We start from the raw sequence: 25,122 nt of genomic DNA on the forward strand, positions 1-25,122 counted from the left end.
GGCTCGCAACTTGGGAGTCCTCCTAGATTCACAGCTTTCCTTAGAAGACCACATAACATCTGTGACTAGGGGAACCTTTGCCCAGGTTCGCCTGGTGCGCCAATTACGGCCCTTGTCAGAATCCATTTATATCATATTCATAAATGGAATGTTTCAAACATTATTCCATGGATTCTGCCATCTCCCGAAGAGAAGAGAATAAATGTGTATTGAACCGGCAATAGGCATTTCAAAGGAAAGGAGAAGCCTTTGAACTGGGGAAACAAAAGGGGGGGCTAGCATCTGGGTTTTGTCACGGAAGACAGCAATAAACATAAAGGGTCCTAACTTCCTTTTTCCCACGAGATGGATGATATGAGAGGAAGGATGGGGGACTGACCAAATGGGGATTAAGGGGGTTAAACCGGGAACTCTTTATAAGGGTTTACTTCGTGGAAATATTAAGTCCTGTCGCATTCCTACAACCAAGCATGTCATAGTAAAGATTCTTTTTGGAATAGATTTGACTCCCAAGAATTTTGTCTTCCTAAGACGAGGTTTGGGGTGGGTCCTGACATTCCTATCTAGACCGAGATGCCCTACGTACGGTCACCCATGCACTCGTGACCTCTCGTCTGGACTACTGCAATGCTCTTTACATGGGGCTACCCTTGAAAACCACTCGGAGGCTCCAACTGGTACAGAATGCAGCCGCGAGAGTTGTGTTGGGAGTCTCCCGATACTCCCATGTTACACCTCTACTCCGTGAGCTGCATTGGCTCCCAGTTATCCTCCGGGTAAGATTCAAGGTGCTGGTAATGGTTTTCAAAGCCCTACATGGCATGGGTCCGGAGTACCTTAGGAACCACCTGCTGCCAGCGTCAACGTCCCTCCGTCCAGTGCGCTCCCACAGAGAGGGCCTCCTCAGGGTGCCGCCGTTCGGAGAATGCCATCTGGTGGCTCCCAGGGGGAGGGCGTTCTCTGTGGGCGCGCCTGACCTATGGAACCGTTTACCGGTTGAGCTCCGGATGGCTCCCGACCTTCGCTCCTTCCGACGCGACCTAAAAACACATCTGTTTAAGCAATCCGGTCTGGTCTGATGGGTTCTTTTGTAATTATTATCTGAAGGTAACTATCTTCTACATTTGGGCTAAATTAGGGTTTAATTTATTTTCAATATCTATATTTGTACATTCTATTATTTATGTCACTGTTCACCGCCCTGAGTCCTTAGGGAGAAGGGCGGTATACAAATCAAATAAATAAATGAGCCCAACATTTCTGTTGCTAAGTGAAACAGTTGTTAAGTGAGTTTTGCCCCATTTTACAACCTTTCTTGCCACAGTTAAATGAATCATTGTAAATGTTAGTTTAGTAAGATGGTTGTTTAGTGAATCTGGCTTCGCCACTGACCGTGTCATGTCACAAAAAGTGATCGCATAACTCTGGGACGCTGTAGCCATAATATGAACCAGTTATCCAGTTTCCAAATTTTGATCACATGACCACGAGGATGCTGCAACAACTGTAAGTGAAAGCAGTTCCTACCTGCTTGTTTAGTCCTGTGGAAGGTCCTTTTATCCTTCTGTTCCCTGTGATGTCAGAAGGGACTTCTCATTGATGGCTCTATCTTAGAAGATTGACTTAACTGTCAGTCTTCATGTTCAGAAGCTAGATAAAAACAATACTGGTACAGAGGTTTTTTGCTCCAAGCCATAGTCGGGATTTTGCTAATTACTTATGCTAATTACTGTAATAAAACAACTTTGCTAATACATTTTGTGTACGCAGGGCCATCTGTGCAGCAGCATAATGCCCATCCTTATGCTTTTCAGATTGCCATCCTACAGGGCATGAAAGCTGATATTGGGGCACTTGCAGCATTGTGTGAGAAGACCGACAACGACATTCGCTCTTGTATTAACACTCTGCAGGTTAGTTGTATTGTTGGCAGATTCTGTTTTTCCCCATCTTGTAAGTTGAAAGTAGGGTTTGAATGCCATACAAATGCTCTGTTATTATTTGATAATCATGCTCATGCCGTCAGATTTAAAAGGTTTTGAATAAACACTTCCCTATCATGGTACTTGTTGGGTCACTATAAAAATGTGCTGCTGGAGAACCAGATATGCAGCTCTAAAACAGGGCTTTTCAACCTTTTCAGAGATTGTACCACTTTTAGGATATGGCAATATTCAAGTCCCAGTCGCCTAGCAGGTGGGCGTGGCCTGCTCATCACCACTCACTGGACACAGCTGACTCGAGACAGCTGGCTCAGAACAAGTCGCACCAGCCAACTCGATATGGGGACAACTCAGTGCCCCACAAACTCCTCGCCTCCTCAAATTGCTAGCACCTAAGCGCCTGCGTGCGCGCACACCGCATTCCAAGTTTGGGGACTTTTATCCACAGAGGAAGGAGAGGGCCTTCTCCCCAAACCCAGGCATGATTGACAGTTTGCTAGCTCAGATGTGGATACAAGTCTCCAAGCTTGGAATGTTGTGTGTGTGTACGTGTGCATAGCATTCCAAAGGAGACATTCTTCTCCCAATCCCAGACATCGTTGGTGTTTCCCTGTCCTGTGCCCCTTCCCAGCAAAGCAGGAGGTAGAGGACAACGCTGCTGTGTGTGGAAGCACTGAGGAGAACATTTGCAGGAAGCCATTTCCTCTGAGTCCAGCTTCTGCCTTGACAGATCTCTGGAGAGCAAGAGGTGGCAGGGGAGCAGCGCTCCCAGGTCCTGCACAAGGGAGGCTGGCTCTTCTCGAAAGGGAATTACCATTTCCAATTGTGCGTGGTAAGGATGCTGGCTTGTTGGAGCAGCCTTCCCTCACAGCTCCTTTGCCAACCCCTCCTCCAGAGATCTGCAGGGAAGGCAGACCTGGAGGGCAAGGTGCAGCCTCCATATTGGCCACTTCTACCTCTCCAAGCCCTCCTCAATTAAACATACATTATATAAATTAAAACACAGCCAAAAAGAAAACATAGTTAAATCACTAATTACAGCTGTTCATATATTTTCTGGAAAAACCACCTTTATTGATGTTAGGAAGGAAGAGCAAACCTTATTAAGGAACTCTTTAACAGGAAGAGAATTGAAGACCCCAAAAGGTCTTGTTCTTTCTAATCTGCCTTCCTTTTGAGCCTTTAGTTCTCATTATTTTATTATTAGGTATTTAAAAAGATGACCAAAGGCCTTCGTAGCTCAGGATGCTCACCTTAAAATCAAACCCAGAAAAATTTAGTTAATCCGCAATACCAGTCTATGAAGAATGGAGATAATCTTTGGGCCCTGAGAGCATGCAGGTGTCAAGTCACAGTATTAATGCTGAGGCATTTTTTACCTTAAAAGTCCTTTATTCAGCCAAATACACCGGCAAATGCTTGCTGGAAGGAATCTGGAATCTCCGCCCCTTGCACAATATATTAAAACACAATTCTCCACCTTTCTAATTTTGTCATTAATCATATTCTCCAATTAATTTAAAGAATCAGTTTCCCTTCCTGAAAACCCGCCGAGGTCCTATCTTCTTTAGTTAGAGATGGCCTTGAAGGTACAATCCTCCTCTTCCCCCCTCCCAACCTTAAACTCAATCTCTTAAAGCAATACACAAGATTAACATATGAAAGGAAGTACATAAGCCCATGTAGTTCCCGTTCTTGTCCCACAACTCAATTGATACATCCTTTAATTTTCATTTTCTCACAGCTCCTTAAAAAACCCACAAAGTATACTGTAATTAGCAGGAGAAATAAATGTAGCATTTCTGAATTCTTTCTCCAAGGGGGAAAGGAAAGTTCACAGCCTGCAGGTTGCTAGCAAGGTCATCAAAGAATGTAGTTCAGGAGGTGAGGGAGGATCCCTTGCAGGGTCGTGCCGAGGAGTTTGGTCAACATCTGTCGGATAAAATCGCTCGGATTCGGACCGGTTTGGACTCCAGCTGGGCAGAGTCTGACGATCAGGACACGGGCGGTCTTGTCAATGTTATCTGGGAGGAGTTTGATTCTGTGACCCCTGATGAAGTGGACAGGATTATGGGGAAGCTGAGTTCCACCACATGTTTATTGGACCCGTGCCCTTCTTGGCTGGTTTATGCAGCTAGGGAGAGGACACGAGGCTGGCTCCAGGCGGTTATATCTGCTTCTTTGAGTGAGGGTTATTTCCCCACCATCTTGAAGGAGGCGGTGGTGAGACCTCTCCTCAAGAAGCCTGCCTTGGACCCAGCTGTATTGAACAACTTTCGTCCAGTCTCCAACCTTCGCTTTCTTGCGAAGGTTGTTGAGAGTGTGGTGGCGCATCAGCTCCCTTTGGTCCTGGATGAAGCGGATTATCTGGACCCTTACCAATCGGGTTTCAGGCCCGGGCACAGCACGGAGACGGCATTGGTCGCTCTGGTGAATGATCTCTGGAGGGCTCGGGATAGGGGGTATTCCTCTGTCCTAGTCCTATTAGACCTCTCGGCGGCTTTCGATACCATCGACCATGGTATCCTGCTGCAGCGTCTCAGGGGATTGGGAGTGGGAGGCACGGTTTTTCAGTGGTTCTCCTCCTATCTCCTGGGACGCTCGCAGTCGGTGTTGGCAGGGGGGCAGAGGTCGACCCCTAGGACTCTCGCTTGTGGAGTTCCTCAGGGGTCGGTCCTCTCGCCTCTCCTGTTCAACATCTATATGAAACCGCTGGGTGAGATCATTCGTGGTTTTGGAGTTGGGTATCATCAATATGCTGATGATACCCAACTTTTTATTTCGACCCCAAACCACCCCAGTGATGCCCTCGCTGTGATGTCCCGTTGCCTGGAGGCGGTTCGGGTCTGGATGGGGAGGAACAGACTTCAACTCAACCCTGACAAGACTGAGTGGCTGTGCATTCCGGCTTCCCGAGACACCTGGGATGTTCCACCTCTTTCTATGGGGGGTGAGCTTTTACCCCCTGTGGATAGGGCTCGCAACTTGGGAGTCCTCCTAGATTCACGACTCACTTTGGAGGATCACATGGTGGCCGTGACTAGGGGGGCTTTTGCCCAGGTTCGCCTGGTGCGCCAGTTGCGGCCCTATCTGGACCGGGAGGCCTTGTGTACGGTCACTCATGCGCTCGTGACCTCTCGCCTAGACTACTGTAACGCTCTCTACATGGGACTTCCCTTGAAGACTACTCGGAGGCTCCAACTGGTACAGAATGCGGCCGCGAGAGTTGTCTTGGGAGTTTCCCGGTACTCCCATGTTACACCTTTGCTCCGTGAGCTGCATTGGTTACCAGTTGTCTTCCGGGTAAGGTTCAAGGTTTTGGTTATGATCTTTAAGTCCCTACATGGCATGGGTCCGCGATACCTCGAGGACCACCTGCTGCCGGCGTCGACTCCCCTCCGCCCTGTGCGCGCCCACAGAGAGGGCCTCCTCAGGGTGCCTCCTGTCAAGGAATGTCGACTGGTGGCCCCCAGGGGGAGGGCCTTCTCTGTGGGTGCTCCGGCGTTATGGAACCAACTGCCGGTTGAGCTCCGGATGGCATCAGACCTCCGATCCTTCCGTCGCGGGTTGAAGACCCATTTATTTGAACTAGCGGGTCTGGCCTGATGGGGGTACTTGGGTTTTTTATAGGTTTGTTTTATTATTCTGGTTTTAACTTGGGCATTAATTTAATTATCTTTTAATGTTTGTACTGTTGTTTATATTTTGCCCTGTGAACCGCCCTGAGTCCCTTTGGGAGAAGGGCGGTATAAAAATCTCAATAAATCTTAAATCTTAAATCTTAGTTATTGCTATTAAAGGCAAGAATAAATAAATCAATTTTGCAGCTCTCTCCTGTTACTACATCCTCTTACCTCCAGAATGTGGTTTAGGATTGCACAAGGGGCTAGGCTAAAATCCAGTTGGCTGGTTTGCAGCCAGATGTTCGGTACAGACCTTGCCAATGTGATTTTAATAGCCCAGGAAGGGACAGGAAAACCAGAGGAAAACTTGGCAATCAATAAACCATGATGGTCTATGCTTGTTTTGTCCTATTTGGATTCTCCTCCCCAGCAGCAGCCCATCGATTTTAGAACTGGCTCCTTTGGAGCCTTCCTGATCCCAACGGGGCTGGATCCTGCTTCCCCCTCCCCCCTGTAGCTACCTCCTTCGGAGCCTTCCTGATCCCGCCGGGCCTGCTGGCATGACATCGGGCAAGAGCGCCAGATGAGCCCCGCTTTGCAGGATGAAGCAGGCAGACTCGAGCGCTAATCAGCCTGAGCCGTGCGCCAATCATCTGGGCCCCCCGAGTTGATCCTGGGCGCTCAGCAGAGCCCTGGCAACATCGCAGCTCCAGCTGACTCTCCCATTGGCCTACACTTTTTTTTAGAGTGCTTTTCAACCCATCCTATGCCCACCACCTGCCAGGTGCCAGTGTACTACCAGTGGTACACGTACCATGGGTTGAAAAGCCCTGCTCTAAAAGACAAGTGTGGAACTCAAAAATTGCTGCATATCCATAAGGAGTAGACATTTGGTGAAAGGAGTAGACATTTGGTGAAAGATTCTCAGACAGATGAACTTATATCTTTTGCTTGCTCAGATTCTTCCTGAGCTAAGCTGGTAATAATCGGAATCTGGCATTTTTCTTCCTGTCTCCATCCACCCCATGTGACCCAGTCTCCTCTCATTCCAAGTTCCTGTATAGCCGAGGCAAGAAAAAGCTGAATGTGAGGACAGTTCAGGCTGCAACAGTTGGCTTAAAGGACCGGAACAAAGGGCTGTTTGCCATCTGGCAGGAGATCTTCCAGCTGCCCAGAGTGCGGAGGTGAGAAAGAATTGTTATTGTGTCTCACTCAACCCTTTCTAGACAGGAGGAGACCAATTGCACAAGTTGCAACCATTGTGTGCTGATTAAGAAGTTTGACTTCAAGACCAAAAAGGTCCTCTTCAGCCCTACAACCTCAACAGAGTGGCCCTGACTCAGTTATGCTCTTTCAGCTCAACCTACCTTGCCAGGGTGGTCATTGGAAGAAGTGTGGAAGATGCACAATGTAAATCATTTTTTGATCCTGGGGAACAAACAACAGCCACTATCAGAATCAGGAGCATTTTGTTATCCATAATGGATCAAAGCAAACCCAGTCAGGCCTCCCATTTTTAGTAGGCTGTATTTGCAAAAATGATTTTTTTTTCATGTTGATTCTCCAAAACATTCTTGAATTTTAAATTTTTAACATTTTGAAATTCTTTCTTAATCATTGTTTCTGAGGCCTGTGGAACAGGTTTTGCTGAAATTTTTCAAGTTTGTATCCAGAACTGTCCAATACAGATCTCAAAAGTTTTAAAACAGAAGTGCCTAAATCAGAATGACACGGAATAACTGCTTGTATGTTGCAATAAATTAAGTTGCACAGGAATTCATCAGGTATCCTTATTTGTGCAGAGGGACTTTAGGCCAGAATTCCCCAAGCTTTCTGGCATGGGGGGAGGGGGGAAAGGGAATGGTTTGTTGGAGGGGCAGGCACGCACAAGCACCCGTTGTTCCCACAAGTGAGCACTCACATGAGTGGGGGCGTGAGCACCCACAACACTTGCGTGAGTGGGGCTGCGCGCACACGCACGCACCAGCCAGCCACTCACACGGCCCAGTTGCAAATAGGCCATGGACTGGTAGTGGGCTACAGCCCATAGGTTGGGGACCTCTACTTTAGACCCTTGAAATATTTTGTTCTGGCTGGGAAAATAACAAACTATATCATGACATTGAATGCACTTTTTTATTTTATGAGACACAAATGATTAAAAAGGTTGCTTATTGTGTCACTGGATCAGTGACTCTGCATCCTTCAAGCCAAGATTCTTGCCCTACTCTTTCTTCTGGTGCCTGGATTGGCTCTCGAAGGCGAAAAGTTTTGGGAGGGATATTAAGGGATGTGGGCCACATGATCAGGAAGGTTTTGATTTATTTGAGCAACGTGGTGGAACTAAGGTAACATACGACCAACAATCTTTGCTGCCATGGCAAGTTTCTAGCTGTTGGTGAGACCGTTAAAAGTCGTTGGCGCTGTTTGAAGTTGTTCTGCCAGCAGCAAGATCTGACTGCTGGCCCAGCGACGGATTCTATTGCAAATCAGGGCTGTTTCCAGAGGAGGAGAGGTCCCGGGGCTCATGCAGCGAAGGAACTGGAGGAGGCTGTCGGCAAGCCCAGAGGAAGAGAGAGAGGCTTTTTGAGGAGTTGGTGATGGCGGCAGCGTGCTCCAGGGGCGAAAAGGAGCAAGGCCTCTTTAAGGAAAAGGTGGAGGAATCAGGATCAGAAAAAGGAAAGGAGGCAAGGTTGTCGTGCAGGAATGCAAGCTAATTTGAGAGCTAATCCAGATAGAGCTCCATTTCCATCTGTCTTGTTTGCCATCGTTCGCTCCCTAAAATGGATGATCTGAAACTTGAGCTGGCCACAAACAAGGAGTGGATATTGGAGGTAGTGACCCTTTGGGAGCTGTATGCAACGAAATTTCATTTTGATGTATGCCAATTGGTGTACATTCAAAGTGACAATAAAGTTATTAGTATTAGATGTTAACGTGCCACTGCTACCAGGCATTGGGGAGCAGATAATGGTCTATTCAAACTATTATTATCCGGAGGACAGGCTTTTGGGTTTCTCTTCCAGTTTCACCAATTTACTAAGATAAAGCATTCATTCATTCATTAAGATATTGACTGCCCTTTATCTGTTCCTTAAATAACATCAAAATGCCATTTATTGTCTTTGCTATTCCCAAAGAAACCAACCTCTGCCTTATTGCTTCCTTTTTCTTGCCAAGGAAGAACTTGGGAACAAACCCTTCCCTTCCAGCCAGCCTCCTTAGCGGAGCGGATGATGCGTTTGGCAGAGGAGAAGGTCAGACGTCCCTCAGTTCCTCCGCTCAGCAGTTCCATCACATTTTGCACCTCGGTGTCTCTTCAGGAGAACATGAAAAGCTTAGCCAGGTATCTACCAGATTAACTTCATTTCCTCTGTTCAAACCTGTCTCCCCACCTGTGATCTATTTGGCAGTGGTCCAATTGTGTTCGGTTTGCTGAAAGAGTTCTATTGATTCATCAGAAAGAAAGAAATGTTATTGAAGTTTTTCGCAAAAATAAAGCGTGAAATAATACAGAGTAAGATACAGGTAGTCCCCGAGCTACGAGCCTAATGGAGCCTGCCCATTAGGCTCGTAATCATCAAATGAATCAGACTCAATATTACATTTTAAAATCAAACTCATTAATTGAGTCAAACAGATCGATAAATGAATGAAGATTTGATTTACTATTTCCTCCGATGGCTACCTGAAATGAGAGATTTTTCTCACCGATGCTGCAGGCTGTTCCAGCCACAAATCAGCTGTTTCCGGTTTCAGTAGCTACGGTACTTGTAAACTGCCTCCCAAGTAGGCAGTCGGCTTTTTTAAAAAAAGCCATTTGTTGCTAGGCAGCTCAAGCTTCTTCATAGGGGGGTGCAGAACTCTAGGACTGCAGCTGCCCCTAAAGTAATTTAGCCTAAGTGTCTCCAGGAGTTTACAGAAATCTCTGATTGCTTTAAAACACACACACAAACACTTGCCGGCCATTAGCTTAAGCGTGTCCAGCCAGGCATGCAGAGGGAGGTGGGGGTGGAGTTTACAGAACTGTTGGCTTACAACAGTAACTGAGATGGAAGGGACCTTGAGGTCATCTAGTCTAACCCACTGCTCTCACAAGAGAATATAGTACTGTACTGTATTTCTGACAAATGCCTATCTAGACTCCTAAAAGTGAGGGAACACCCACAACATCTGGAGGCAATTTAAATTTAAAACATTTGTTTAAAAAAACACTGCTACTTATCAGGACAAGCCTTTCCAGCCAAAATTCAAAATGGGGGGGGGGATTTCCTTCCATTGTTAGCAGAATCTCTGGTGGGTCTGTGTTAGGGAAAGAAGCAGCAGCAGCCACATACTGTAAGTTTCAGGCAAATGCAAACCATCTTGCAAAATACCGTACTTACAAAACAATAAGAAGCAGAGCAGTTCCCAAAGCAATTACAGTACAGTACTATAGAGTAACAAAAAAGAATATTACGGAAGTAATTCTAGCTCTCTACAAGCCCAGCAAGCAGCAGATCTTCCACACGCAGCTCCAGGAAAACAAATGGTCCTGCCGGCCTGATCTTGCTTGGCCATTGTGACCAGGCACAAACAACCACCACAACCACAACCCAATTCCGGCTTCTCGTAGGCCCAAACGGGCCCAGGCAAGTCACAGAGTTAAAATGGCCACTGCAGCAGCCAAGGCTGAATCCAAGTCACATGGCTATAGAGGCCTGTTTCTGATTGCAATTTTGAATTTCTAGTGTAAGTACCCTTTCTGAATAACCTCGTTTTTGTGAAATCTGGCTAAATAAACGCTCTTATCTGGGGGATTACCTGTAATGAAAAAGATACAAAAAGTGTGAAAAGGATCTCATGCTCTTCCTTTACATCTCACATCAATAGTCCCCTTCCCCATTTTGACTCTCTGTTGTATTCTTTCTTAGCTAAAGTGATGTGTTGCAGAATGTATTTGTATTCATCTCACATGATCCCCCTGTCTCCTTCAGCTCTGGCCAGCCAAGAATAAATGCCTGCGGTGGGTCAGCTGCAGTGGTGGGGCCTGTGGTGGAGTGGGCGCAGCCATGTTCCCATGGTTAATTGTCCTGGACGTAACGGTCGGTTTAGTTTTGGACTCTTCTGTTGTTCCTGGCTTCACCCCGGCCACCTTTCTTTCAGGGCTTGTACGACAATTTCCTCAACATGAAGGTGAAGGATTCCGGTTTGGACTCGGTCTGCTTGGCCTTGGAGTGGCTTGGCTTCTCTGATCTGCTGGGCAAGGCAATCCTGCACAGCCAGAGCTTTCAGCTGATGAGATACTTACCCTTCCTCCCAGTTTCTTTCCACTTGCTCTTTGCTGCTTCCAGTATTCCCAGACTGATCTATCCACACAGCCAACAAGAGGTATGAATGAAGAGAAAACCATCGGGGATTGGCTAGGGCAGGGGGGGGTCAAACTGCGGGCCCACAGGCCGGTTGCATTATGCAGAGGCTGCGCCCACCCCAGCTCCCGCAATGCGAAAAAAGTCGCAGTATGTTGCGACACGTCATGTCACATGGCAAGTTTGACACCCCTGGGCTAGGGAAAACAAAAAAGCGAGTTGTAACATCAGCCACCTTCAGGATGACGAACATTCCCAGATGATCATGAAATGGCGAACTGCCCTTTCCTCTCCTTGGCTCCTGAGGCACCTGTTTTCAAAGTTCATGTGCCTCTTATGGAGATGAGCCTTAGTTTAGGGATAAAAAAAAATGCAGTTTTGCATGCAAATTCAAACACTCAAGTTTAGGTCTGGGAGGGAAAACTGCAGAAAAGCCCTACGTGCAAGATCTACTGAATTGGTATCACCCCTTCCAGGTAGGCGGGGGAAGAAATGAATGCCACAAGAAAGATTAGAACCTCAGTTTATTATAATAAAAGAATCATGAAAGCCTATCCACGTTTTTCCTTCTTTCTCTTTTATATCAAAGGTAGTCAAGGTGGGGGGGGTCTCGACTTTCTTTCTCGTGCCTATGTTTTCCTGAACTAAGTTCATGTTTTCCCAACAATGGTTGCATTTTTGCTCAAGGCTCTCTATAGAAGGCAGCTTCTTAGGGAGGCTTTGACAGGCAAAAAAACCTTTCACAACCTTTGTGTAGAAATTGCTCTGTTTGTCAGTATTGTGCATGACAGAGTTCTTTGGAACTTTGCCTGACTGCGAATGTCTCCTGTTGTTTTTCTCATTCAGGCTCTATCAAAACTGACCCAGATGCATCACCTGGTAGATTCCATGATTTCTGGAATTGCACCCAACTCGCGCAGTCGTGTCAGACCTCAGTCTTTTACCCTCGAAGCCCTTTGTCTCCTCTTAGAGATTATTTCACCAAAACTGAGACCGGTAAGAAAAACTCTTTACGGGGGGTTGGAAGGGTTTCATAGGTCTGGACTGGCTGAAGAAGCAACACAGTGGCTACAGAGACGACAAGATCCAAATCCTTCGGTCAAAGACGTTGCCCCAGAGCTGCAGCTCAGCTTTGATCTCATTGGTGTCCTGTAGTGAACGAGAGCCACTTCATGGAGGTCTAATCCTGCCTAAGCAAAAAGCCAGCTGGGTGATCTTGAGCCAGCTTCTCTCAGCCCTCTCAGCAGACAACAGCAAACCATTTCTGAGATCTTGCCAGGAAAACTGCAGGGATCTAGCTCATTTAGGAGAGACAATATTATTCCTTCCCAGTTAACACAAATTGCTGTCTGTTACAGCGGATGAGTAGAGCAAATGCCATAACGTACCTCTTGACACAAATGATGCAATTATTAATCATTGATGCTAGTTATATCGTGTCATTGCAACTTGTGAAACATCCTGATGTCATTATGGCCTCCGTCAGATGCCCAGGACTCTTCCCATTCTGCCTGGGCATCAGTGTGCCCTGGAAGCTTTTTTGTTACCTCCCGGGTGGGCAACTTATTTCATTAATTAAAAATATTAATTGGAAAGTTTGGTGCATGGACTTGTGGGTCATCTTTGATGTGTCCAGTTCCCCCAGTGGTCCTTCTTCCTGTCCTACAAAGCTGAATGGTGTTACACACTCAACCCCAGCAAAGGGCATTATCCAGAAGGACCTGGGGCTTCAAGAAGCCTAATGTTGGAGATAAAATCTGTCCCAAACCCAGATCCAAATTCAAGTCCACCTCTGGTTTGCAGGCTGGTTACAGACCAGTCACTCACTTTTCGTCCATCTTCCCTTGTTGAAGTGTTATAGCGGTGATTACATTGGAGAAACAAGGATTAATTGCATCTTGTGCTGTCCCACTCACAGTGGTGCAACAATGGTTTAATGGGCTTAAGGGTATTGCCCAGCAATTCCCTTCACCAAAAACCCAAAAGTATCCCAATTAAGTTCAGCCAAAAGCAGACCAATGCTAGTCCACAGAGCAGTGGCCAATGAGTCTATGAGGGAGGGCTGTCCTGCTGCAGCTGTGGTTCAACCAAATCACTCTCAGCCGGCTGCTCAGAGCCATTGACCAACTCCCCTCCTGGCATTTCCCAAAGAAGACAAACCCACCAGGCAAAATTAAATCCACAACACAAGAGGATTCACAAGACAAGAAAAATCCTGTGTTCACAAGGCACAATCCAAAATCAAGGCACCATGTCAGTCGAAAAGCAAGGTAGGAATCACAACAACCAGAAAACACACACAACCAGGAAATGAACACATTCCCAGCATTGTCTCCATCTGTCTGTTGTGCTTCTGGTGCACCCCATCAAGAGGGACAAGGCTGCCTCCTCATAAGTAATCAACTGACATTCGCTGCTATTGCTTTTTCTCTGCCTTACATGTTCTTGTAAAAGATGCAGAAGGCAGTTCCTCATCATTATCATTAACCATCTGCAGCTTTGTGCTTTCCCTCCTGAAGCCTCGGGGCTGTCTTGCTGCAGCTGTGGTTCACTCTCAGCTGGCTGTTCAGAGCCGTTAACCAACTCCCCTCCTGAACTGCTTGGGATTGGTTCATCCTCCTCCCAACTGACATCTGAAGAAGTATCTGGAGGAGTCATCACACATCTAGATTAGCTCTAGACAGAGTAGGGACTAGATTGTGGAGTATTATAGCATAAGACAAATAATCCATGATTATAGAAACCAAGTAACTTATATGTATGTGTGAATCAGGACATAGCACAGCAGTGGATTGGGACTAGGGAGAGATCTGTTCTCAGCTCATTTAGCACCTTTGGGCTAAGCCAGGGGTAGGCAACCTCGGCTCTTTTATGACTCATGGACTTCAACTCCCAGCCATGCTGGCTCAGGAATTCTGGGAGTTGAAGTCCATGAGTCATAAAAGAGCCGAGGTTGCCTACCCCTGGGCTAAGCATTTCTCAGCCCAGGCAACTTTGGAAAGAGAAGGGGGGAAAACTGGAGGGGGCAAGTTGTGAAAGCTTGAATGACTAGACAAAATAACATTAATGCCCTGATTTCCACTCTCGGGCATTCCAGGGCTAAACAATTGTATCCTGGTGAGGGGTACAATGGGTCCACTTACTAGGGGTTCACCTTCTGAGATGTCGTCTGACGAGTTGGATGTCTCTCCTGGGGGTGTCAGAGTTCCCTTCCCTTGTTTGGATGAGGCAGAGAACTCGACGACTTCCGTGCTCTTCATGGCCGTCTCTTTCGGCTTTGCTGGAGTCTTCCTGGGCTTCCTGGCCGCAGCTCGATCAGGTTTCCGGACAGGGGTGTGTGAGCGGCATTCAGCTGCATGGTGCCTCTCTTTTCTGCATTTGAAGCATCCTGACGTTCTTTGGCAGCTGGAGCTTGCTTCGATGGTTCACGGGTCGGCTCTGATGGTGACCTTCCCCACAATCCCCCCCCGCACCATTGCCTCTTAGCCTGGTCAATTTCTGCCTCCTTGGCCAGGACGTACCAGTCTTGATGTCGGTCGGGGTCTCCTCGGGGAATGCAGGCATCATATAAGTCGTAGTTCAGGCCATCCTTGAAATGCCTGATCAGGATGTCCTCCAGCTAATTTAGTTTGCTGGCCAGGGCTTGGAATTCTTGGGTGTATTCCACTACGGCTTGCCTGCCTTGCCAGATGGTTTTTATTCGCTCCTGTGCCTTGTGGTCAGCTAGGGGGTCTTCAAAATGACATCTAAGAGCTGCCATAAATTGGTTAAAGTTTTGCAACTGGGGTATTGTCATCGTGGAGATCTACCACCCAGTCCACTGCGGTGCCATCCAGGACTGGTTTCACAATGTGAATCTGGCCCCGGTCACTCAGTATGTCACGGCCATATTTCTCCATGTAGGGGTGGCAGCGGCGGTTGTGATGGCTGCTGGCTCGGGCCCCCCCCTTCATCTGTCCCTTCTGTGGAGCCTAGGTTGACGATGCCCCGACGTGGGTCAGTTTTCCCCTTCCTCATGGAGTCTAGAGCAGTTCTCAACATGTCAATGGCTTGTTCCAAAAACTGGCTGGAACGTGGTGGTTGGTCATCCTCGTCTTTGCTAAGGCGGAGTGACCTCTCAATCTCGACTTTCCAACCTGGTTGATGACTGCCTCGTCTGAGCATCACCTTTCTGGCTTTCTTCTTCCAGTCTTCCTTCTTCCCAACACCCATCGACCACCTGAGCTTGTGGCGACGTTCTGCGACCACTACCTCTGCTGACGAGCTTGATTCGAGCTGTATCCACAGGGGTTTGGTGGGAGGCTTCCCCCCCCCAATAACAGGTTCTTCCCTTTCCGTTCCATTATCTGACATAATTTGCTAAGTCCCCCGGTAAGGGTCTTCCTTCCGGGCTGACTGTTACTGCAGATTCTGCCTAATGTCAGGGCCCACTTCAAAACTTCATCCTAAGAAAGCAGAACTCATGGAAGCAATTTCTTCCAAAATGAACTTTTATTAGGAGAAGCTAATAGCAGGCATGATAGGTAGGATCTGAGGGTTTCCCGCTCAGATCAATAGGTTAAAAGAGTCCCAAGGAGGCTTCTGGTTTGCCACACAGCCGCTATGGACAGTTGGGAGACTTGCTTTCTCTTCCCCATCCAGTTTCACATCGCTGGGGGGCCCTGAAAAGGACCTAAAGTCACCCTGAAGAGGCGACCAGCAAGGAGGGGCGATCGTGGGAGAGCCGCAACACTCCCTTTAGATCTGGCGATCCCTCCAAACTGGCGGACAAAAGGACCGGCCGTTATGGCTTGTCCCTAGGCTGTGAAGTCACATTTTCCACCTGGCAACTCTTAAAGCAGTGCGGAAGAGACTGGGTGAGATTTACCTCTTTTACACCCTAATTACTTTCTGTACCTCCTTAAGCTGCTTAGCATTCTGCCCCCTGCTGTGAGGGAAGGGGGACTTTAGCCCTCTCTCCAGAAAGAGCGGCAGCTAAATACCCAGGGGCGTTTTAAACGTTGAAAAAGTAACTGAATGCCAATTGGAACTTTATTTCTTAAAGCATGTGGACTGAAATATTTTTTATTTCTTATTTTTCATTATTTAGTTCTGTTGGAAATCTGGGTTTCTTCTTATGAAAAAAAAAGAAAAACTGAAAAGGTTAAGATAACTTTGGGACTCAAAGGGAAACTTTAAAAGGGGCCTGGCTGAGTTCCCCGGGGAAATAGATAAGATACATAACCTTGAGAGCTCTGGAACAACAGCTGTGAAAGGCTCTGTGTTCCCTAACTAGGAAAAAAAATCTCTCTCTTGGATTTTCTAAGTTTAAAGCCTTTAGTTTAAAATACCAATATGGAAGAAGGCCAGGAACAAAATTTATGGATAAAGATCAACAAATTCTCGCTATGTTGAAAACACTAATTCAAACTCTTACCACTACCAATGAAGTACTAAGAGGCTATTTGAAGGAACAAGAAGGCAGCCCAGATATGAAAGCCCAAACTTTGACCACAACTAAAGAACCATCTATACAAAATACAATAGAAAAAATGAAATTTAAATGCTATGACAAAAGAATACTATTCAACAAATATTGACATTTGAAAATCCAGAAAAGACAACTTGGAAAAAGAAAAAGGTGTCTTATACAACTCAGAAGGAATTAGAAGATCTAGAAAAAGAACAGTTGGATGAGAAGATAAACAATTCAGTAGAACCATGTCAGTATGGAAGAATAAAGAGACAACCCACTAGATCTACAAGTCCTCTCAAAAAAATGCCGACCGGATGGTTTTGCCAGTATCAATTAATATACATGATATTACAAGGAGATTGGTTCGATGACTCAAAAACAAGGACATGGAAGATGATTTGGCAAAGGAAAAAAGCCAGAATAAGACTCAAGAAGAATGGAGTTTCGAACATCTTATTGAAATCTAAAACAGAATGTACTTAAATAGGTAAGATGTGCATGTTGAACACAAGACATTGTTATTGACTGAGATAAAGGAAAAAAATTGGTCATTAAAATTTAGCAGTATAAATACTAATAGCTAATTTGAATATTGATTTGTGCATAAAGGTCATGTAAAGGTGAATAATGTAGATAAGCTAAAAACTTATTGTTGAAAGTAATAAATAGGTATATATGGACCGTTAAAAACGAAAATTATCACTTTAAGCAAGAGATAGCAGATACAAAGAGGAAGAGAGGAAGTATTAAATACTGAAATAATTTTTTTTAATTACTACTGAAAACTGAAAATTAGCAAAAAGGAAGGATATCTTGTATCCTTAATTTGTTGACATAGAGGGTGAGAAGTTAAGTAAACAGGATGTGTATTTTGAATATTAGATTTTGTGAGGAATGGTGATAGATGAATTGGGAGTATATTAAAAATCTTGGGAATGATTATCAAACATTTAAATGTTAGTGGAAATTAAAATTGAAAAATTCATTAGGTCATTGTCTAAAAGATTGTATGTTAAAACAACTAGAATATGTATAAATTAAAAACTATGGATATATGTAAGTTATTTTTTATGTGATTGATAGGATAAGACTTGTCTTTAAATTCACAAATAGACAGTATTAAATTCACAAATAGACAGTATAAATTCACAAATAGACAGGGAAAAAGAGGAAATGTTTATGATAGCAATCAGAAATCTGTACTAATGATATCTTTATGAATTACTACTACCCAGCCACCACACTGCTTTTCAAATAGGTGAATGTAATATTAAAAAATCAATAAAATTTGTAAAAAATAAATAAAAGAGTCCCAAGCAAACCCCACCCCAATAGTTCATCTGGTCAGTTTGAATGGGCCAATCCTCAGGTGTTACGTCCGCTGTGGGAAAGGAGCTGATAACGCAGGTCTTTCCCATGCTTGCATCAGTGTTGTTGGGTCTTCACACCTTCCCTTCCGAAACGGGAGATAAGCCAGAAGGCTGGAGGCACATTCCTTTCTCACCCCAAGGTAACATCAAGGGAGAGACAGTTCAAGAGTCATCATCATCATCATTGGCATCCTTCAGTCTCGAGAGACTATGGTATCGTGCTCTAGAAAGGGGTCCTAAAGCATCGTCTGGTGTGGCTGAAAAGGCCACTGTGAGAGTGGCAGTCCCTTCCACACTGAGGGCAGGTACAATCTGTCCCCTGTCCAACCCCCAGACTTCACTGTTTCCAGGACTGCCTCTTTGCCTCAGCCTGCCACACCAGTGTCTCTTCGAATTGGAGAAGGCCATGCTGCGCCTTTAGCCTCTAGGCTGAACGGTCAGAGGTCAAGTTTTCCTAGCTGTTAATGTCCATTCCCAAGGCCTTTAGATCCCTCTTGCAGATGTCCTTATATCGCAGCTCTGGTCTCCCTCTGGGGCGCTTTCCCTGCATTAGTTCTCCATACAGGAGATCTTTTGGAATCTGACCATCAGCCATTCTCACAACATGCCCAAGCCAGCATAGACGTCGCTGTTTCAATAGTGTATACATGCTAGAAATTCCAGCACGTTCCAGGACTGCGCTATTTGGAACTTTGTCATGCCAGGTGATGCCAAGAATACGTTGCAGACAGCGCATATGGAAGGTGTTCAGCTTTCTCCTGCCGTGCGTAAAGGGTCCAAGACTCACTACAGTACAAGAGTGTGCTCAAGACGCAGGCTCTATAGACATGGATCTTTGTATGTTCTGTCAGCTTCTTATTAAACCATACTCTCTTTGTAAGTCTGGAAAATGTGGCCACTTTACCAGTACGTTTATTCAGCTCAGTATCTAAAGAGAGAGTGTCGGAGATAGTTGAGCCGAGGTACACAAAGTCATGGACGACCTCCAGTTCTTGTGCAGAGATTGTAATATACGGAGGTGAATCCACATCCTGACCCATGACTTGTGTTTTTTTCAGGCAGATTGTTAGTTCAAAGTCTTGGCAGGCCTTGCTAAAACAGTCCATAAGTTGTTGAAGGTCTTCAGCAGAGTGAGCAGCAACGGCAGCATCGTCAGCGAAGAGGAATTCCCGTAGGCATTTCAGCTGGACTTTAGACTTTGCTCTCAATCTAGAGAGATTAAAGAGTTTTCCATCTGATCTGGTCTGGAGATAAATACCTTTTGTTACAGTTCCAAAAGCATATTTCAGCATGATGGCAAAAAAGATCCCGAATAAAGTTGACGCGAGGATGCAGCCCTGCTTCACTCTGCTTTGAATGTCAAAGGAATGTGATGTTAAGCCATCAAAAACAACAGTGCCCTTCATTTCCTCATGAAAGGACCTGATGATGTTGAGGAGCTGAGGTGGACATGCAGTCTTGGGGAGAATTTTATATAGGCCGTCGCTACTAACCAAGTCAAAAGTCTTCATAAGATCTATGAAGGCTACGAAAAGTGGCTGTCTTTATTCCCTGCATTTCTCCTGCAACTGTCTAAGGGAAAATACCATGTCAGTGGTGGACCTGTTGGCTCGGAATCCACACTGTGATTCTGGATAGACTCTGCAAGCACCTGGAGCCTCTTTAGTACAACACGGGCAAGCAGCTTCCCTACAACACTGAGAAGAGAGATGCCGCGATAGTTGTTACAGTCACCCCTGTCGCCTTTGTTCTTATACAGTGTGACGATATTTGCATCCTTCATGTCCTTTTGTACTCCACCTTGCCTCCACCAAAGGCAGAAGATTTCATGCAGTTCAGTAGGGATGCTCTCTTTGCAGCACTTCAAAATTTCGGCAGGGTTGACTTCCGGTGGCTCCGCGGCGACGGAGGGAGCCTTCCCGGGCTGCCCGCGGCTCAGCTGGTGCTTTTTCGCCCGAAACAGCGCCGATCAGCTGTTCGGGCGAATCTGAAGCCCCCTCCTCGGGAGAAGAGGAGGGGGTGAGCCCCCAGGTGGGGGTTGAGTTCTCCGGGGCCGCCTGAGCTTGGAGCTTGGGCGGCTGAAGGATTGAACTCCCCCGTAGCCTGGGCTGCTCCCAGCTGACCAGCGTCTCTGCTAATGGAGCAGAGCCAGGCGTCTGCGACCATCCCTGCTTGAAGGAGAGACTATGAAAGGGAAAGAGCAGGCAGAGCAGTACAAGAGGGAAAGATGAAGAGATGAAGAAGATTTTATTTTACTCTCAAGCTTGATGGACTTTGCTTAAAACTTAAAGTGAAAGTGCGTCACAATTGTAAGTAAAAGATGGCGGCTAAACCTCCCCCTAGAACTTTTCGGAGTGCTGGAAATTCTCCGGTGCAACAACAATCATTGCTGCAGGCGTTGCATTCTCCTGATGTATTGACATCGAAGGATCTTGAAAAACATACCCAGTTAATTTTGGAGTCAATGGGTGTTAAATTTCTACAGATGGAGGAGAAATTGGAGAAATTGGAGCAGAGAATGGAAGAAAGGATGGAACAGAAACTTAGAGAAATGAAGGTAGACATTTTGTCCTCAGTGCAAAAAGTTGCTAAATGTGTGGAGGTGCTGGATGATCAAGTGCAAGACTTGATTCAAAAGAATGCTTTATTAGAAGCAAAAGTATTGGAAATTGAAGATTTAAAAGACAAAATCGACAGTGAACAGAGCTTGGCCCAATTTTACAAGATGCAGTTTGCTGTGAGAATTAGAGGCCTAAAAGAGAATATTAAGGAAGATTTAAAGCAGCTGGTTTCTGAGGCTTTTGAGGGAGTATTGAACCATCCAGCATCTGAATTAAAACAAGGTATGGACAAAGTGTTTCGTGTGAATTCGTGGATTGCTAAACAGAGAAAGTTGCCTAGAGATGTGGTGGTTTATTTTGTAAAAAGGGAAATTAGAGATGAAGTTATACAAGCTGCCTACGATACCAAAGTTGTGATTGCTGGTCAACAAGTTTTGGTTCTAAAAGAAATTCCTCCAAAGATTTTAAAGAGAAGGAAGGATTTTATATTTCTTGTGCAAGAGCTCAAGCAAAGAGATATAAGGTTCAGATGGGAGATCCCAGCTGGGTTGAGCTTCATGTATGATGGCAAAAGGTACTGTTTGAGTAATGTGAAGCAAGCGCATGATTTTTATAATAATGTTTTGAAAGTAACCCCATCAACACTTCTGGAAGCTGCAGAGGGATCTGGAGAAGGAGAACATCAAGAGGATGAAGATGCACAGATAGACGAGAAGGGTACAGGAGGAGTTCAAGCTGTAACTCTTTTGGATGATCTTAGAGAACAGAGGGTGACGCGTGCTGCCTTAAAATGCTCAAAAAAGAAAAAAAAATAGGACCAGTAGAAATCTATGGAACTTCCACAAAATATTTATAGTTAAGTGGTAGTTGTGTTTTTTAAAAGTTTTGGGATGTTATTTATGGTAATAGATTTTTTTTTTTTTAATTTGGAATTAATGGACAACTTACTACAGAGGAAGAGGAAGAAAGTTTTGTGGGTTAATGTGGGTTAATTTGTGTAAGAACTATTTATTAATGTGCAAATGAGAATATGTTAAGGTAATAGTGAATTGTGGAAGAACATAGATGGGAATGATGCTAGTTCTCTTTTATTTTAGTTTTTTTTATATATTTAGTATTATTAAGGATTGGTTTACTATATACAAGCTAGAGGGTGATGGATTTTAGAGTTTATAATTGTTAGTATATGATTGTTTATGATTGCCTTTTAGATATATACCTTGTATTTTGCTCTGGGAAGTCGGGGGGGGGGGGGGGGAGGGGGGAGGAGGGGAAGTGGAGGGGGGGAGGTAGGGGAGGGAGGAGGGGGAGGGGGAGGGGGGGAGATAGGGGGGAGGTAGGGAGGGGAGGAGGGAGGGGGAAGGGGGGTTTTTGTAAAGGAAAATTGTATTTTATAAAACTTTTCAATAAAAAAAAAAAAAAAAAAAAATTTCGGCAGGGCTGGAAATTTTGAACTTATTTTACCTGAATATTTATTTTTATTATTTTATTTTATTGCATTTATATACCGCCCTTTCCCTGAGGACTCAGGGCGGTTTACAGGGAGTTAAAAATCAACCATACAAAAGTTAAAACCCAATTTAAAAAATATTAAATCAACCCTGTACTATTAAAAACCCCAATTAAAATGAATGTCTCCTCAGCCTGGGCCCGAGAGCTCAAAGAGCCAGGTCTTCAGCCCCGGCGGAATGATCGGAGGTCGGGAGCAGTCCTCAGCTCCACCGGCAGCTGGTTCCAGAGGGCAGGCGCCCCCACTGAGAAGGCCCTATCCCTGGGTGTCACCCGCCGGCAATCTCTTACCGGCGGGACCCTGAGCAGACCCTCCCTGTGGGAGCGCACTGGGCGAAGGGCGTTTGATGCCGGCAGCAGGTGTTCCCTCAAATACCCCGGACCCAGGCCATGTAGGGCTTTATAGGTGATAACCAGCACCTTGAATTTCACCCGGAGGGCAACCGGAAGCCAATGCAGCTCGCGGAGTAGAGGTGTTACATGGGAGTATCGGGAGACCCCCATTACAACTGACTCTGGAAAAAGAACACCCTATTCGGAACTTAAACGTTACCTTTACAGCTCTTAGGTCCTTGGTTAGGGCTTGAACTGTTGTTTTTACCAGTTACAGACTGTGAATTAAATTGAAGATTAAGCAATAATAATAGGCGAAACAATTGTTTAAACCTTAGTAATTACCATCTGTTGGATTACAGAAGTTTCCTATTTTTTTAATCAAATTTTAATGTGTGAAAAATAATTAGGAAGCATTAATCTAATAATCATAACCTCATGATTATTCATTCTGTATAAGTTGTAGCATTGACCATTAGTTTGATGGTTTTAGTGGAGAAAAGCTGGTGTAAGGACCTGCCTCAATCAGTCCTCCCAGGAAAGAACTCTTGAAACGGACATCATTTCAAAAGGAACTTTTATTGGGAGATGTTGACAGCAGGAATAGAAGGCAGGATCTGAGAGTTTCCCGTGCGAATCAATAGGTCAAAAGAGTCAATGGTAACCTAGCCCCAAATGTCCATCCGGACAGTTCAAACAATCCAATCTGCAGGTGTGAAGACGCTGTGGGAACGGAGTGATAAGGCGCCGCTTCCAAGGTTGTTAGCTCTCTCTGCACCGCTTCTTCCGTGTCTGGAGATAAGGCAGGTGGCCGGAGGCATATCCGTTCTCACTAGGATAGAGAAACATCAAAGAGGATAGAGCAAGGAACAAAGCAAAGGAAATACACATCAGCAACCCCAAGCTTCCTCCTCCCCCCAGGAGAATGGCAGAACCCGAAAAGAACAAGAAACCCTGTGCCCATAGAAAGATAGGGTTCTGACAACGGGTAAAACTTGTTGGCACTCAAGACTCCATGATATCTCCACATCCCTCCAAATGCCCGTTTTGGAGAACACGCATGGGAGGAGGCCTGGCCTCTGTCTCCTGCTTGCAATCATCCCAGCAGCATGGTTTTGTTGCTGTGGAAAACAAGACACTGGACTAAGTTGAGCTTGGGCCTGATCGAGCAGAACTCTTGATGTCCTTAAGACATGGCAATGAATTTGGGCTGCTTTTATACAGGATGATAGGATGAATGCATGGAGGAAGCCTTTACATTATCTTCAGATTGAGGGCAGCTCCCCCCAAATATTACTGAACAGAGATCCGGTTCTCTGTCTCCTGCTTGCTGGGTGGTGGAAGAAGCAAATATTAATTAAGATGGAACTTGGGATGATTCTTATCTTCTTAGGTGAACACACAGCTGTACAATCAGAATGAAAAGGAGCAGTTGTCACAGCTGATCAATATTATGCTGACATACAATCTTACCTACCATCAGGAGCAGACTCCCGAAGGCCAGTACATCTATAAGCTTGACCCGTAAGTACCACCTTTTCATGTAGCAGATAGGTTTTTCATGATTTCACAATTGTTCTCCCTGGAAATACAATATCTCAGGCAAGCGTAGTCTGGACCCTTTGTGAAAATCAGACATGCCAGTGGTGATGGTGCTGGACCCTGAGTTTTATGGTGCAGAACCAGCTGATTAAATGCTTAATGTTAGGAGAACCAAATGGGATGGTTGAGTCCTAGTTACCTAAGCTCCCTGAGAAAACCAACTCTGGGAAAATCCCTTTGGTTTCCAGGGTTGTGCACACAGGAGTTTTATACAAGGCTATGTTCACAAGTGGCGTCTCATAGCCAGAATCTGAAAGTGCTTAGGGTCTGTTCAGTGGTGGGATTCAAATAATTTAACAACCAGTTCTCTGCCCTAATGACCGTTTTAAGTATAAAAAAGAGATATAAAGGTAAAGGTAATTTATGATTTCATGTATTTAATACTTAAGAACAATAAAAGAGGCACACAAAACTATGTTACCATGTTTCCCCGAAAATAAGACTTCAGTCTTATTTTTTTTTTTTTTGACCAAAAGACCCATTAGCTCTTATTTTTGGGGAATATCTTACATCAGAGGTCCCCCAACCTTTCTCAGTTGGTGGACCGGAGGAAAGGAAGGAAAGCATTCTACACACATGTGCACAGACCACAAGGATGCCGCAATGCAAACAGAGCGGGGCTAGCGCCAGTGTGATACTAGCCCTGCCCCGTTCTTGCATGGCGCAGTGCCCCGTTTCCATGCCCTGTGCAGCAGCAGCCCATTTTTGTGCCCTGTGGTGCGGCAGCGTCCCGTTTTTGTGCTCAGGTCAACTGCAGCACACCGTGGGGAGCATGGCAGATGTGGGGCGAGCCCAAGGCAGGCATGCACTTGGACTTTGCTTTTTTCGGTGCTCTCCCAAGAGACGGTATGGCAATTGGTCATCGGACATGCCACGAATGCAACTCCTACTTCAGTGAATTTTACAAAAATTGTTGTGACCCAAATTCCAAATTGTATTCAAATGAAAGTGCAAGTGTGAAAAGTTGTGTTTTGCTTTTAACATGCTTTGGGTCTTGTTTCCTTTTACAATAATACTGCTGCCTTGGCTGTAAACCCCAGGAATGTGGAAGAGGTTTGTAGGTTTCCTGATCTCCCGTTTCGGAAACCGCTGACTTACCAGGCCAAGCAGCTCATTGCGAGAGAGATCCAACTGGAGAAGATGAGGCAGATGGAGGCCCCTCTCCAGGTATCGACTTCCCTTGGGAAGCCCCCGGGTACCGCTGGCGGGCTTGCTGGCTGGTTCTGAGGAGCTGGCAGGTCGTAAGACTCGTGCTCCAAATGCACCTTTGGACCTGGTCTCAACCTGCAAAATGCCCATGCCCCGACGCCACCAGGTTGGCAGGCATTTGGTGGTAATTCAGAAGAGCCGAGCTCTCGTTCCATTGCCTCCTTTGCAA

At 45.6% G+C, this 25,122-nt stretch overlaps 1 protein-coding gene across 3 annotated transcripts in view; it reads left to right on the forward strand.

Moving 5' to 3' along the window:
- CHTF18 (chromosome transmission fidelity factor 18) overlaps positions 1-25,122 on the forward strand; it is a 48,660-nt gene that overhangs the window by 20,652 nt on the left and 2,886 nt on the right. For all 3 annotated transcript variants that reach the window (XR_014493655.1, XM_083372520.1, XM_083372521.1), the window contains exons 13-19: positions 1,815-1,913; positions 6,620-6,750; positions 8,747-8,912; positions 10,712-10,936; positions 11,761-11,910; positions 23,536-23,666; positions 24,785-24,911. Coding sequence is in view for 2 of the 3 variants with exons in the window: in XM_083372520.1 (XP_083228646.1) it covers positions 1,815-1,913; positions 6,620-6,750; positions 8,747-8,912; positions 10,712-10,936; positions 11,761-11,910; positions 23,536-23,666; positions 24,785-24,911 (1,029 nt within the window). In the remaining variant the exon portion in view is untranslated. The remainder of the gene's footprint in view (positions 1-1,814; positions 1,914-6,619; positions 6,751-8,746; positions 8,913-10,711; positions 10,937-11,760; positions 11,911-23,535; positions 23,667-24,784; positions 24,912-25,122) is intronic.

The sequence above is a fragment of the Vipera ursinii genome, assembly GCF_947247035.1.
Source record: "Vipera ursinii genome assembly, chromosome: 13".
NCBI lineage: Eukaryota > Metazoa > Chordata > Lepidosauria > Squamata > Viperidae > Vipera > Vipera ursinii.